At 43.0% G+C, this 15,142-nt stretch overlaps 1 protein-coding gene and 1 pseudogene across 1 annotated transcript; both read right to left on the reverse strand.

Moving 5' to 3' along the window:
- Positions 1 to 3,696: 3,696 nt before the first annotated feature.
- LOC140912583 (olfactory receptor 5AR1-like) lies at positions 3,697 to 4,629 on the reverse strand (annotated as a pseudogene).
- Positions 4,630 to 10,527: 5,898 nt separating this feature from the next.
- LOC140913743 (olfactory receptor 5J3-like) lies at positions 10,528 to 11,466 on the reverse strand. The gene has a single exon (XM_073350541.1). It carries the CDS (start codon positions 11,464 to 11,466, stop codon positions 10,528 to 10,530), a length of 939 nt encoding a protein of 312 aa, XP_073206642.1.
- Between the last annotated feature and the right edge of the window lie 3,676 nt (positions 11,467 to 15,142).

The following is a 15,142-nucleotide window of genomic DNA, read 5'->3' on the forward strand; positions in this document are numbered from 1 at the left end:
AGTGCCAGCAGATGGGACAGAGCACCACACCCAGGCGGTGTGTGGGTTACATATCTACACCAGGTTACAAGTTAAGGAGATGGTCTGCCAACTGGATAGAACAAGCCAGACTGCTGCCCCAATAAGGGGCTTTTGCCCATAAGTCATTTATGTGCCTTGGAAAATCCTATGGTCATAAGGGCCAGATCTTCTTCTTGTATAAATGTGTGTAGCTCCACTGACTTCAATGGAATGACACCAATTTTGACTAGTTATGGTTCTGGCCCAATGCGTTCAGTAGCGCTCCACCTATTTACTTTGGGGTCTCACGCATTAGCACCAATGGAGCTAATGCTGATTTTCACCTGCTGGGGATCTGGCCCCATTGATTGCAATGTAGTGACGCTAGCTTACACCAACTGGAGCTGGAGCGCCATTGGTTTCAGTCTGTATCTGTGAGTTTTTTGTTGAGGTTGGTGGATTTCCACTCACTTTAGCCATATGGAATTGATTTCAATGGGGCAAAGATGATTTACACCCACTGGCGATATAGCCACATTAATTTTAGTGGCACTCCATCAAGTTACATTACATTAGTTGGGCTTTCTGCCTCTTTGGCATCAATGTGGTGATGCTGATTTACACTAGCTTAGAATCTGGCCAAGTGTGTTTCACTTCACCATCAGTTTCAATACTGATTTGTATTAATGTTGCATTGACATAAAACACTCTGAGGATTGCACTGTTTCTTCCAGATTAAATAAGAGATTCTGCTTATTTCCCTAACATAGTTTCGTGGCTTTTTAATGGCAGATTTTTATGCCCTTACCCACACTTTTTCAGCAGGTGGAAGTCCATGAGACCACTCTCACAGTAAGGGGCTATTCAGTGTAAGGACAACAGAATCGAGCCTATAGTTTCGAGATGCCCTAACATGTTGTTATGTATGGGATAAAGCCCCTTCTTGTCTGTCTTGTGCACATTACAATTTTTAGCTTATTTGGAAGCTAAGCTGATCTTGCTTTACTTGCACTGAGTTGAACTTGATCTCATTGGGGCTCCTGCTATGAGTAAGTGCAAGTCAATGTGAGCAAGGATCATAAACTCACGTCTGCAGTGACCTGGTTTGATTTGTCATGGCTTTGGACACAATGGGCCAAATATAGCCCTGGCATAAAAGAATGATGCCAGAGATGAATTTGGCCCGACAGTGAAGATATTGAAAGGGGAAAAAAAGGGAAAGAGTAAATGCTATTGTCCAGCACTGGTTATGCCAGTAATGTTTATATTGACATAATTCTCCAAAGTTTGGAGAACTATGTAGATGGCATCCATTATTATGGATTATAATAAGCTGATGTGGGCCTCATTAAAACATTGTTTTTTGAGCAATTCTGTCATTATCTAATTAGGCATGAAAACCTATTGGGAATGGTTAGGAAAACAATATAAGACTCATGATACAGAAATAATGTCAATATTAACACTTGCTCTGCCAGAGTAATGAAGAAGTAAACCTATTTGTAGTGTAACTGAAGTTAAGACAATTTGCCAAGACAATTTGTACAGTGGCACCTTCTCCCAGAGAAAAGCTGTGTATAAAAAAAAATAGCTGCCCCTTCTCATTCAAATCAATCTGAAAAAACTATACCAGCCCCTTGTCATTCATTAAGGACCAGAGCCATTGACCATTGGGCTCAATGGAGTCTCTCCAGTGCACATTAGTTCAGCACCATAGGTCTCAGTCCTGGACATTTTTATGGGAGTGCTTCAATTTACTTCTTTATCTTCTCTCCAACCCATGAAAGAGTTTCTCTGGTGATCATGAAATTATGTCAAAGATCTGCTTTGTTTGGCTTTCTTTGAACTTTGTAAACCCTGAGACAGATTCATCCCAGAAGTAACTCCACTGACTTGCGAGTATGATGTGGGGACAGATAAAGGATACATGTAGTCCAATCAATTTATAAAGATGTACGATTGTGATGTACCAGTACCCGTTATGAAGTACTGGTGAGATGGCGCTATCAATATTCATAGCACTAGCAAGCTTGCTCACACACTGACATTTGTATATTCATCTGCTCTGGTTAGTCCAGGGAAGTTTTCTCTGAATCATCAATCACTTAAATCCACTTCTTGTGCTCCTAGGAATACTACTTATGATTTTTCCATATATGTGCAAAATGGAATGAAGCTATACTGCCATAACTAAAAAGACATCAGAGTTACTCTAATGATTAACATCATGATGTTCTTAAACTGGCAATATGTGTGTGGGCCAAACTCATTTGGCTGCCAATGCTATTTTCCTTTCAACACTTTAATACCGGTCCAGGTTTGGAAACCCCATAGTGCAATCAACAACTGCCTGTGAGCAAATGCACATTTTCAATGAGCAGTTAGACATCCAGTTCCCTGGACAACTCCCTGGAATGGGAGTTTGGTGCCTTTTGAATATCCCCACTTAAACTCCTGCAGACTGAGCCAAATATTGACTGAAGTCAATCGGAGTCTTTTCATTGGCTTCAATGAGCTTTGGATCTGTTCCTGGCTGGGGGTGGTTGAAAATTTTCCATCTAAACTTTCTGTTGATGCGGGCAGGAGGCAGGAGGGGGAAGCAGTGGTTGCCTGGTAGGGGTATCTGGCCATCCGCAGTGGCTGATCATGAGGTCACCTGACAGAGAGTAAGATGGTCATAAAAGGGCAAAAGCTGCTCAATTTGGGCTCTACCTGGCCATGTTTGACCAGCTCAAACTGAGAGGAGCTGCGTGTAGGAGCTCGATGAGGAGGGAGAGGAGCAGTCTTTCTGAACATAGATGAATACACAAGGGGACTCTCAAGAAAAGGATGAGCTAGTGAGGCCCATTGAAGTTAGGATGTGTGTCCTTTTCTAAATGAACTTGTGCTTTACTGGTGAAGTGTTCGCTCTGCCGTGTTAGATTCCTGTTCAGAGTGTCTCTCTCTGTGTGTTATATTCTTTACACATGCTGTGTGGCCCTATGGGAGAGTTCAGCTGTAATCTAGAAGGCTCACACTGTTTGGTGGCATTGTAGGACAAGGGTTGTTTAAGCTATGGCAGAGTCCGAAAAGTCATCCCTGAGCCCAGGGACTAGGCAGCTAGATAGCAGGTTCTAGCTCTCCAGAAAGGGCGCTAGGCAGAGGGCCTGCACCCTATTGTGTGCCTAGGAACCCCAAGACTGCAGCAGTGACTGGCTCCATTCAATCTCTGGCACCTTAAAACAACTGGGGATCCAAGATGGGATTCCCCTCAACACAAGTCGGTGCATATTCAGCAAAGGGAGTCAGAGCGGAACTGTGACAAATGCTCCCTTACAATAGTGCACAGACTCTCCCCGAGTTACGAAAATCCGAGATTACGGAAAAAGTTCCGTAAACTAGAAATAGGAGTTTCTTAGGGTTTTTTTTTTTGCGCGTAATGGTCAGAGATACGTTTCCGACTTATGCAAAACTCGAGGTACACGAGGCATTCTGGAACGGAATGCTTGCATAAGTCGGGGAGCGTCTGTATTCTTTGCAGCCTCGCAGTCATTCCTGAACATGGGAAACTGAATTTCCAAGATTAACAGTCTTGGATTCCTTTTTTTTTTTCGAACAAGCCACAGAATACAGTTAAAACAAAGAAATCAGAGCTATGACACAGAGAATTCACTATTAATTCATCACTTGTTTATTGATAAGCACAAATCCCAATAATTATATTAACTGAGAACAAACCTTCCTGTTTATCATCCTTCTAAAGGGGTCCTTCATCTCCTTGTTCCTCAAGCTGTAGATCAGGGGATTCAGCATGATAATTATGAGTATATAAAACACAGAGATGATCTTGTCTGGGTCTGTGGTGTAGTCGGAACTGGGTTGTAAATACATGAAGATCACAGTCCCGTAGAAAATTGTTACGGCCATCAGGTGGGAGGCACAGGTGGAGAAGGTTTTGCGTCTGCCCTTGGCAGAGTGGATCTTCAAGATGGCAATGAGGATGTACATGTAGGAGAATAATACAATGAGAATCCTAGTCATGACCAGTATAGTGGACAAGGTGAAATACACTGTGTTAGCGTTGTGGGTGTCGGAGCAGGACAGCTTAAGGATTGGGGGGATGTCACAGAAGAAATGGTGGATGACATTGGAGTCATAGAAGGACAGGGCAAATTATAAATGGAGTCTGAAGAACCGCGTTCACAAAGCCACATATGTAGGAAGCAACCGCTACTAACACACACAGTCTTTTTGACATGATGAGGCTCTAGAGCAAGGGGCTACCGAGGGCTAGGAAGTGATCAAATGCCATTACCGCCACCAGGCAAAGCTTCCTTGGTCAGAAAGTTACAGACAAAGGAAACCTGTGCTGTGCATGCGGCGAGAGAAATGGGTTTGCCCTGAACCCCAAAAGTCATCAGCAACCGAGGCATTACCGACGTCGGCAAGAGACAAACTGCTGAGGAAATAGTACCTGGAGGTGTGGAGTCCGGAGTTGAACCTGATCAAGACTATCATCCCTAGATTCCCCACCAGGGTGATAACATAGATCATTGGGAACAACATAAAGAGGGGGACCTGAAGCTCCGGAAGATCCATGAACCCCTGGAAAAGGAAGTCTGTAACCACGGTGTGATTTCCCTCCGCCATTTCTTCCACCCATGATCTCCTCCTTTACAGGGGAAAAGTGAAACGTACAATTAAACAGGAGCCAAGAAAGGACCAAGAGCGGATCCTTCACACGCATTCTGACTCCCCTCGGCCTGAGCCGCTGCAATGTACTTGTCATTCCCTATGCTCCCTAGCTGCAAGTTGGACATGGGCCCAGGCTCCCTCCTACCTGGAGCAACTCAGGCTGCCTGGTCCAATTAACTCCTCCTTGTACTAGCTGGGCAAGGTGACAGGAAACAAAATGTGAAGTGCCTGGCTGCTCTATGGCATCCTGGAAGGGGAAACCCCACACACAGAGCTCTGATTAAGATGAATGGGACTGTTAATACTTCTCAGAGCTATTGTTTTAGGCAGCCTGCAGACACAAGCAGATGGCACTGCATTGGCTATGCATTGAAGGTCAATTCCACAAAGGGCTGGACACCGGAGGCCTATTTAATGAAAGTGGAGATTCTGGGCCACCATTCTGGAAGCAACAGGGTGAATTCCATGGCAAACTTTGTGACCACAGACTCACACTAGTGCAGAAGGACTTGTACTAGCTGAAGATTTATTTAAAGTTTTTTTTTCTGATGTTAAGGTGTCAAGAAGGTAGACATTTATCAGCTGAGAAAGATAAAATCACCTTTGTACGGTAGCATTGATCCAATATTGTGCTCTGATATTTTTCATTGAAACTGTATTAATACAAGATAAAAAAGAACCCCCATGAATGAGGTTGGGTAGCGGGTCAACTCTTGAACCCTGGAGGAAGCTGCATCTGAGTGTTCTTCTGTGGTTTCTGTCCTCTCACTATTACTCACCATGGGCTAAACCCTATTATCCCTTGACTCAAGTCTACCTAGCAGAGCTTAAATGTAAGGCATTTCCACGGGGGTAGAAAGGATCCTAACGACAGCTGGGTAAAATTCTTTGGCTGAAACTTTTTTTCAGAGAAAAATGCAGATTCAGCTATACCAGAATGTTTGTAAAAATTGTATTGGGTTCTTCGGGATGGGAAAAACATCAAATAAATTCATTTCCCCACTGATAAACCTTGCTGTTCAGTGTCCCACCTCTGCATGGAGGGGCGAAAGGACAGCTCCAAATCAGTGTTGGTGAGAACAGGGGCTTGTCTGCACTGGGAAGTTATTCCTGAGCAAGGTAATAGGTGAATGTAAGGCACTAGAGCTATTCTGGAATAGCTCCTGGTATGGACCCTCTTAATCCACTGGATTAAACTAAACCGGAAAAAGAAAAGTGGCCACATAGGGAGTTACATTAGAGTCGGTTACTGCAGAGTCAGTTTCCCATGTTGACCAGCCCTAAAGCAGTAGAATTGTATCACTGGTGAGAATTTCAGAGTAACAGCCGTGTTAGTCTGTATTCGCAAAAAGAAAAGGAGTACTTGTGGCACCTTAGAGATTAACCAATTTATTTGAGCATGAGCTTTCGTGAGCTACAGCTCACTTCATCGGATGCATACCGTGGAAACTGCAGCAGATATTATATACACACAGAGATCATGGAACAATACCTCCTCCCACCCCACTGTCCTGCTGGTAATAGCTTATCTAAAGTGATCATCAAGTTGGGCCATTTCCAGCACAAAACCAGGTTTTCTCACCCTCCACCCCCCTACACACAAACTCACTCTCCTGCTGGTAATAGCCCATCCAAAGTGACAGCTCTCTTCCAATGTGCATGATAATCAAGGTGGGCCATTTCCAGCACAAATCTAGGTTCTCTCACCCCCCCACCCCCATATACACACAAACTCACTCTCCTGCTGATAATATCTCATCAGAGGTGATCACTCTCCCTACAATGTGCATGATAATCAAGGTGGGCCATGTCCAGCACAAATCCAGGCTCTCTCACCCTCCCCCCCACCTGGGGGACACACACACGGGACACACACACACACACACACACACAAACTCACTGACCTGCTGGCAATAGCTCATCCAAACTGACCACTCTCCAAGTTTAAATCCAAGTTTAACCAGAACGTCTGGGGGGGGGGGGTAGGAAAAAAACAAGGGGAAATAGGCTACCTTGCATAATGACTTAGCCACTCCCAGTCTCTATTTAAGCCTAAATTAATAGTATCCAATTTGCAAATGAATTCCAATTCAGCAGTTTCTCGCTGGAGTCTGGATTTGAAGTTTTTTTTGTTTTAAGATAGCGACCTTCATGTCTGTGATTGCGTGACCAGAGAGATTGAAGTGTTCTCCGACTGGTTTATGAATGTTATAATTCTTGACATCTGATTTGTGTCCATTTATTCTTTTACGTAGAGACTGTCCAGTTTGGCCAATGTACATGGCAGAGGGGCATTGCTGGCACATGATGGCATATATCACATTGGTGGATGTGCAGGTGAACGAGCCTCTGATAGTGTGGCTGATGTTATTAGGCCCTGTGATGGTGTCCCCTGAATAGATATGTGGGCACAATTGGCAACGGGCTTTGTTGCAAGGACAAGTTCCTGGGTTAGTGGTTCTGTTGTGTGGTATGTGGTTGTTGGTGAGTATTTGCTTCAGGTTGCGGGGCTGTCTGTAGGCAAGGACTGGCCTGTCTCCCAAGATTTGTGAGAGTGATGGGTCATCCTTCAGGATAGGTTGTAGATCCTTAATAATGTGTTGGAGGGGGTTTAGTTGGGGGCTGAAGGTGACATGGCCCACCTTGATTACCATGCACATTGTAGGGAGAGTGGTCACTTTGGATGAGCTATTACCAGCAGGAGAGTGAGTTTGTGTGTATATGGGGGTGGGGGGGGGGGTTGAGAAAACCTGGATTTGTGCTGGAAATGGCCCACTTTGATTATCATGCACATTGTAGGGAGAGTGGTCACTTTGGATGAGCTTTTAACAGCAGGAGAGTGAGTTTGTGTGTGTGGTTTTTGGAGGGGGGTGAGGGGGTGAGAGAACCTGGATTTGTGCAGGAAATGGCCCACCTTGATTATCATGCACATTGGAAGAGAGCTGTCACTTTGGATGGGCTATTACCAGCAGGAGAGTGAGTTTGTGTGTGGGGGGGTGGAGGGTGAGAAAACCTGGTTTTGTGCTGGAAATGGCCCAACTTGATGATCACTTTAGATAAGCTATTACCAGCAGGTCAGTGGGGTGGGAGGAGGTATTGTTTCATGATCTCTGTGTGTATATAATATCTGCTGCAGTTTCCACGGTATGCATCCGATGAAGTGAGCTGTAGCTCACGAAAGCTCATGCTCAAATAAATTGGTTAGTCTCTAAGGTGCCACAAGTACTCCTTTTCTTTTTACTGGTGAGAATAGGGCTAATCAGTAGATAGCAATGATGAGAAACAAAATGTATGATCAAAAGAGCTGTGTGAATACCTGACTTCTTGGTTTGCTGGCTCTTCTGAAACATAAATGAAAAAATTCGTTTCTGATTGAACCTAATTGATTTTTTTTCCAAGTTTTTGGCTGACTGACAAGTTGAATGAAATGTTGTGTTTGATCAGTTGCTGTTTTTCCAATTGTTATATTTTTTCATAAAATGAAAGTAAATTTTGAAACAGTCTTTTAAATGGGAAACTTAAACTATTTAGAGCTTTTTGATTTTTCTGAGGTTTCAGTTCAAAGCAAAATAATTCAGCTCATTTGATACAAATTCATAAAATATTTCAGCAAACCCAAACCTGCGTTGCTCAGAAAAACAAGTATTTTAGCCCAATTTCCCCTCACCCCCAGTTCTACTGAACAATATGTCATGTTGCTCAGAGTAAAACTGTCCCAATTCAATTTAGTCATGAGGCTCACATTTCCAACAGTGAGGGTGGTTAACCGCTGGAATGAACTACCATGGGAAGTGGTGGATTCTCCAGCTAGAGATGCTGTGAAATCAAGACCCGATGGCTCTCTGGAAGACACACTTAATAAAAGACAAGTTAATGGGCTTAATACAGAGGGTAACTGTATCAAAGTGTGACCTGAGTTATACAGTTGGACTAAATGATCTCATTGTCCCGTCTAGTCCTTAAAATATACGATCAATTTATAGCATTGCTGTTAGTAAACCTATAAAATCACTATATGGCAATGATAATGAGGAGTCCTGTGGCACCTTAAGGACTAACCAATTTATTTGGGCAGAAGGTATCATGAGCTGGAACCCAGAAGTGTGTTATAGCCCACGACAGCTTCTGCCCAAATAAGTTTGTTAGTCTTTAAGGTGCCACAGGACTCCTCATTGTCTTTGCTGAAACAGGCTAACCAGCTACCCCTCTGAAATATACGGCATTGGTGGTAGTAACATTACATGAGCATTATTATTGATAGTACTTAATTAATTCATTAGAATTAGGCTTAATCCCAACCCCCTTCTGTTAGGTGCTGTACAAACATATAACAAAAAGACAATCTCTGGCCAAAGGAGCTCGTAATGTAAGCTTAAAATAAGAGACAAGAGGTACAGATGGAGAACAGAATAAGGTGACAGAAAGATGATTGAGAATAAAGCTGTATAAAAAGTACAGAGAGCCTTGTTCAAAATTTTATTTTTTAAAATAATTTTTATAATTTTAATTGATAATATCAATGTTTATTTTGAAGTCTTTTTGTTTTAAATGTTCAAACCTTTACAGTCGCAAGAAATTATGGGAGATCAGGCAATGGGAGGTCAGACATAATTTTTTTAATGACAGCCAACACTGAGATTCAAAAAGTTAAAGCTTTATAACTGTTAAAACACAAATTGTCAACATCACATGTCAAAATAAATATCCTTAAATCAAACTCTAGAACATTCTCAAGCTGCAATTTTTCTTACTCTTGCCTAGCTGTACATTTCAATTATTGAAAGCAATATTTTTTTCATTGGTTTGTGTGCTTGTGGTGAAATCAACATTTACCAACATTTTTTTGAGAAAAGTCTATTCCTTCCAAGCCTAAGTATATATGATAGCACTGTTGAGAATAGATGTATATAGGACTAGTCTGAGTATAGATGTGATTAATATGAAGACAAGTGCAAAGTACTTCACTCTGGAAGGAAAAATCAAATGCACAAATACAATGTGGGGAATAACCGGCTAGGGAGAAGTGCAGCTGAGATGGATCTGAGAGTTCAAGTGGATTACAAGTTGAGTATCAGCCAACAATGAGATGCAGTTGTGAAAAAGGCTGTCTGGGGTGTATTACCACGAGTGTTGTATGTAAGACCAGGGCAGTAACTGTTTGCCTGTACTTGGCACTGGTGAGGCTGCAGTTGAAGTTCTGTGTCTAGGTTTGGGCGTCACGCTTTAGAAAAGATGTTGGCAAATAGGAGAGAGTCCAGAGGGGAAAAACAAAAATGACAAAAGGGGTTTGCAAAATCTGATTCATTAGGAAAGATTTAAAAAAAATTGGGCATGTCTTGTTTTGAGACAAGACGACTGAGAAGGGACCTAATAACAGTCTTCAACTACGTTAAGGGCTGTTATAAAGGGGATAGAGATTAATTGTGTCAGGCTCACAAAGCCCTTATGAGGCCCAGACACTAAAGAGAGCAAAAGTATTGAATTCTCATAGTGCAAGCTACATACTGAGTATTAATTAGAGCAACACATTAAGAAATTAAAGTTAGAAACAAGTTTTATTTTATTTTAAATCTCAGATAACCTTTCAGGGCAGCATTTCAAATAGATTAATGGTCAAGAAACAAGGAAGGGTGTCTGTTGGAACAACCACATAATGACAGGACATTAGGTAACATTGTTCCTCTCAAGCAATCGTAAAACGTAATTTCCACATGCTACATCAGTTCTTTGAGGTTCATTTAATTCCTGTACAACATTTGAGATACACAAATGAAGGCAGTGACACATAGCCAATACTCCTCTCCTTCTTCCAATTGTTCTTCTCAATTAACTGGAATTGTCATGGTGAACAAATTAGCTGAGAATGTTTTTCCAGTCTACCACCCTCTTAAGAGCATCCTTAATCTCCTTGTTCCTCAGGCTGTAAATAAGGGGGTTCAGCATGGGGACCACCAGGGTATAAAACACAGCAGAGATTTTCTCCTGTTCCAGCGAGTAGGTGGAACTGGGTTGTATGTGGCTTAAGCTCACAGGTACATAGAGCATGGTGACAGCTGTCAGATGAGAGGCACAGGTGGAGAAGGCTTTCCGCCTGCCCGCAGCGAAGCGGATCCTCAGGATAGAGAAGAAGATGTACAGATAAGAGATGATGATAATCAGGAGGGTGGACGTGGCAAGAGCCACAGAGAACATTATGAGCAAAATCTCATTGATGCGGTTATCAGAGCAGGCGAGCTTCAGCAATGGGTTAGTGTCACAAAAGTAATGATTGATGACGTTGGGCCCGCAGAATGACAACCTCAGCAAGCCACATGTGTGGGTCAGTGAGTTCACGAGCCCCCCTACATATGAGCCGGCCACTAGACGAAAACAGACTCTCTTAGACATAACAGCAGTGTAGAGCAGAGGGTTACAGATGGCTACATAGCGGTCGCATGCCATCACGGCCAGCAGAAACCCTTCTGTGGTCACAAAAACAGCGAAGGAGAAGTGTTGGGCAATACAGGCAGAGTAAGAAATGCTTTTACTCCCCACTAAGAAATTCACCAGCATCCTCGGAGTGAAGACTGAGGAATAGCAGAGGTCAATGACAGACAGGTTACTGAGGAAGAAGTACATGGGGGTATGGAGTCGGGGATCAACCCTGATCAACATGATCATCCCGAGATTCCCCACCAGCGTAAGAATATAGATCACCAGAAACACTGCAAAGAGGGGTATTTGCAGCTCCTCATTATCCGTCAACCCCAGGAGGATGAAGTGGGTCACCATGCTGTGATTGCCCTCAGCCATGTATACAGGGCTACATGAAACCATACCTGCCGGGATAACAAGAGTGAGCAGCATGGAAGAAGGAAATTTCATGGCATGAATTAAATCTGAATGACACCACTGGGCTTGAGAGTGGGTAGTGAATATCTTCTTGGAAACCAGCCACCGTGATGTCTGGGAAAAGTTGAGATGGACTTTTTGATTTACACTCCCTTTTCATGAGGACTGGGATTTTCAAAGCTGTCTAGGAGATTTTGACATCCCAGTCTCCATAAAATTGATTGGAATTAGACATCCAGTTCCCCTTGAGGAATTTCCAAATTCAAGCACATTCTTACAAATTTTCCCCAAGGAAATATACCTGCATGAGTTATGAGTTTACTTTATATTGTCTGCTCACTAAGGGTAAGTTAGAAAGCTCTCGTACTTGGGATCCTATTCTCTGGGTTCAGACTCCTCCCAGATAACCCTTTTAGATGACTACAGGATCTCAGTTGTGTCCCAGTCACTTGGTTACTGCTGCTTCATAACATATCCCCTGTTGCTAATCCCAAGCGTTTGAAAACCAGGAACCAGGCTTCCAAAAATCATGTGATTGGCTTAAAATCTTGAGATCTTTTTAAAATAATACAGAAAGGGTTTAGAATGGGTAGATCCATCTTTAGGAGATATGGGTTCCTAAGAAGTATTTTTAAACCCTGTGCCCAATGGCAGCCTGGGGGGGATGACGGTGATTTGTTTAGAGTTGTGATTTTATAATCTTCAGCAACATACTGATGAAATACTTTTAAAGCAGATTTTAAACATAGCTCCAGTAGACTAACATGTTCTGAGTAAATATTACATTGATGCACAACTGTTTTTGTCAGTAAATTCAGAAACTGACAGTACATACCCAGGAGCTGGCAAATGCCCATTAAATGGTTTCATTACTACTTTAATGGCTCTTTAAGAATTTCAAAGTTGTACTAATAGGTCTGGCAGGCTGGAGGCTTTTTCACCTTTAAGTTAACTAGATCCCTTCCAGAGGAAGGCTCACCAGGCTGCAGCAGCCACCAGCAACAGGGATAGGAAGAGGCGGGTAGGTGGATATTAAGACTCAGGGGTGGCCCAAATTTTCAGGTGCCCTACACAGCTGTGTTTGCTGCCTATGCCTAAGGGTGGTCTGGAGAGAGGGGCAGGGAAAGGTTTTGTTTGTGCAAGATTTTGTTATTTCAGAATTTATTAGGTTAGGACCAAACCCCCAGTATTTGAAAAGTCTCTGAAAAAGGGAATGGATCCCTGGAGCCATGAACCCTGGAAATTTTGGGTGTACCCAGCCCACAGGGCAATGGCATGTGTAGCAGCTCCAAGGCCGTGGACTCTGGTTGCTAGCAGATCACATGGCAAGTTGCCAAGGAGCTGGGCAGGTGAACTAGCAGAAACCAGGTAGGATTCTCATGTAGGCAGAGTTTCCCCAATTCCGTGGTGCTGCAGTGAAATTGGCCCATCTTCGAGAAATGTTTCAATTTCATTCAGTCAGCAAATTGCAATGAAACAATGTTTCTTGGCCCTGAAGGGGGTCACGTTTCCAAGCTTTTCTTAGCAACTCTGAGGGCTAGAAACATACTTTAAAAAATCTGAGATTCTTAAGTGATCATATGGCTGAAGGAGCTGGGGCTTTAAGAGAAGCACCAAATATCATGAGAATTGGCAACTGTGCCTTCGGTCTATGCTTTCCTTGCTCTAGGAGCTTTCTGGCCACTTGTCTCCAGTCCCAACTGCTTACACCTACTAGTGGTACACACTGCCAGGTCCTTCATCTCTCTGGGCCATTCGCCATGACACAGGAGTATGAGGTAGGCAGGAAACGGTGAAGGAATAATGTTGGCACGGAAGCGACGATGGGAAGCTGTGTGCAAGGCAAGGCTCTGAAGGAGGGAGGGAGGATGCTTGGAAAAGGTAGCATACAGGGAATGCCGGAAGCCACAGGTGAGAGAATAAGATAAACAGAGAAGTTGCTGTGTAGACAAGGAGTGTGAGAAGAATGGGGAGGAAGAGAGAAAGAAGGAAGAAAGAAGGCTGAAGAGACATGAAGCCAAAACTATGTAACACCTCAAAAGTGAGGCTTTCTCCATTTGCTTCCTTCTTCTGGCTCCCCCTTCCCCATTTCATCACACACAAACAGCTTGTTTTCAATCCAAGGCCCTTCGCAGGCTCTCAACACCTTGAGGATCCTCTGCTATTGCAATGTCATCTACCGCCTTTCCAATGCTACCCACTGGTCACATTTTTCAAACAAACACAAAGATGTCTGGAGCTGCCGCAGTGCAAATAATTATTGTTATTTCCCCCTTATGGTGAGAGATCGGCCACACCACAACCCATTGGATCCAAGTGTCTGTCCTCCCCCTCCCCCACCCCTACTCACATCCATACACAACACTGGATAATGGTCAGACTGGCGCTAGGGGCATTAGACTGAGATCGGCCTTTAGGTCCTAGCTCTGCTACAGAATACCTGTGTGATTTCGGACAAAGATTTCCTCTTTGCCTCAATTCCCTCTTTGTTAAATTTGGATAATAAACCTTCCTTTCACCCACTCTCTTCTGTCTTGTTTGTTAGCCTATAAGCTCTTGAGGGCAGGAACTGTCTCTTACTATGTGTTTTCGGTGAACCCAGTGCAGTGGGGGCACTGATCTCTAACTGATAACACAACGACAATAAATACAAGTTTTACAACCCTGACTTATCTCTATAATTGGCTGTAACCAAAGCCCAGAATCTGAAAATCATCAAAGGTTACAGAAGTTGGATCTGAATCTGATTCCAGATCTCTGAAGTGTGTAACTCAGATGCATCTCTATGTACAACACTGGATTCTTACCTAGTATCCATCTGGAACTTTCAGGCTCTTTTTCACGAACCATGTCCGTTTTCACTGTAATTTATCCTGAGACAGAAAAAATGAACAAACAAACAATGTCTGTCTCAAGTTGCCAAAATGTTGACTACACTAACATCACACATCTAAGTAAATGGAGAAAATGAAAAATTATGTCCAGGAATCAGAAGAGAAGAAAAATAGTTAACCCACCTTCACTGAAGGAAAGAGGTATTGAATCATAGCTGCTGGTGGATGAAAGTGTTCACTCACTCTTCATCCCTAAGGAACATGTTAAGGCACCACAAACCTTATATATTCATTTCTGTGGCATTTAGGGATCAAGTCTCTGAAGTAAGTTACACCTTCAATTATAGTCTCAAGCCAGGCATAGAGGGGCTCATTACAATGCCCTCCACGGTGGCCTATCTTACCTCCAAACGATGCACGTGCTAAGTAGGTTTCTTTATTAGTCTTTGCTTAATTTTACGGAAAGCTCTTGCTGTTTTCCTAAGCCACAAAAGAGGTCTCAGGGGCAGTGTAACTGAAAATGAATGGCTAAGTCTGTCTTTCCGTATGGAGGAGTCAGTGAATTCAGTGTCAAAGTTACGCTTAAAAGAAATCCAGACATGTTAAACTATGTTAAACTATGGAAAGAGCAGTTACAGCAATCAAACAACTTTAACTTTGTAACGCACTAATTGTAAGGCTTGGCATCTACACAGAGCAGAGTTTACCACTCCTCTTTGGGTAAAATTGATTTTTCATACATTTTAAGGCCAGAAGAGGACAATATGATCATCTAATCTGACCTTCCGCATAATTATTTTATT

The sequence above is a fragment of the Lepidochelys kempii genome, chromosome 6 (assembly GCF_965140265.1).
Source record: "Lepidochelys kempii isolate rLepKem1 chromosome 6, rLepKem1.hap2, whole genome shotgun sequence".
NCBI lineage: Eukaryota > Metazoa > Chordata > Testudines > Cheloniidae > Lepidochelys > Lepidochelys kempii.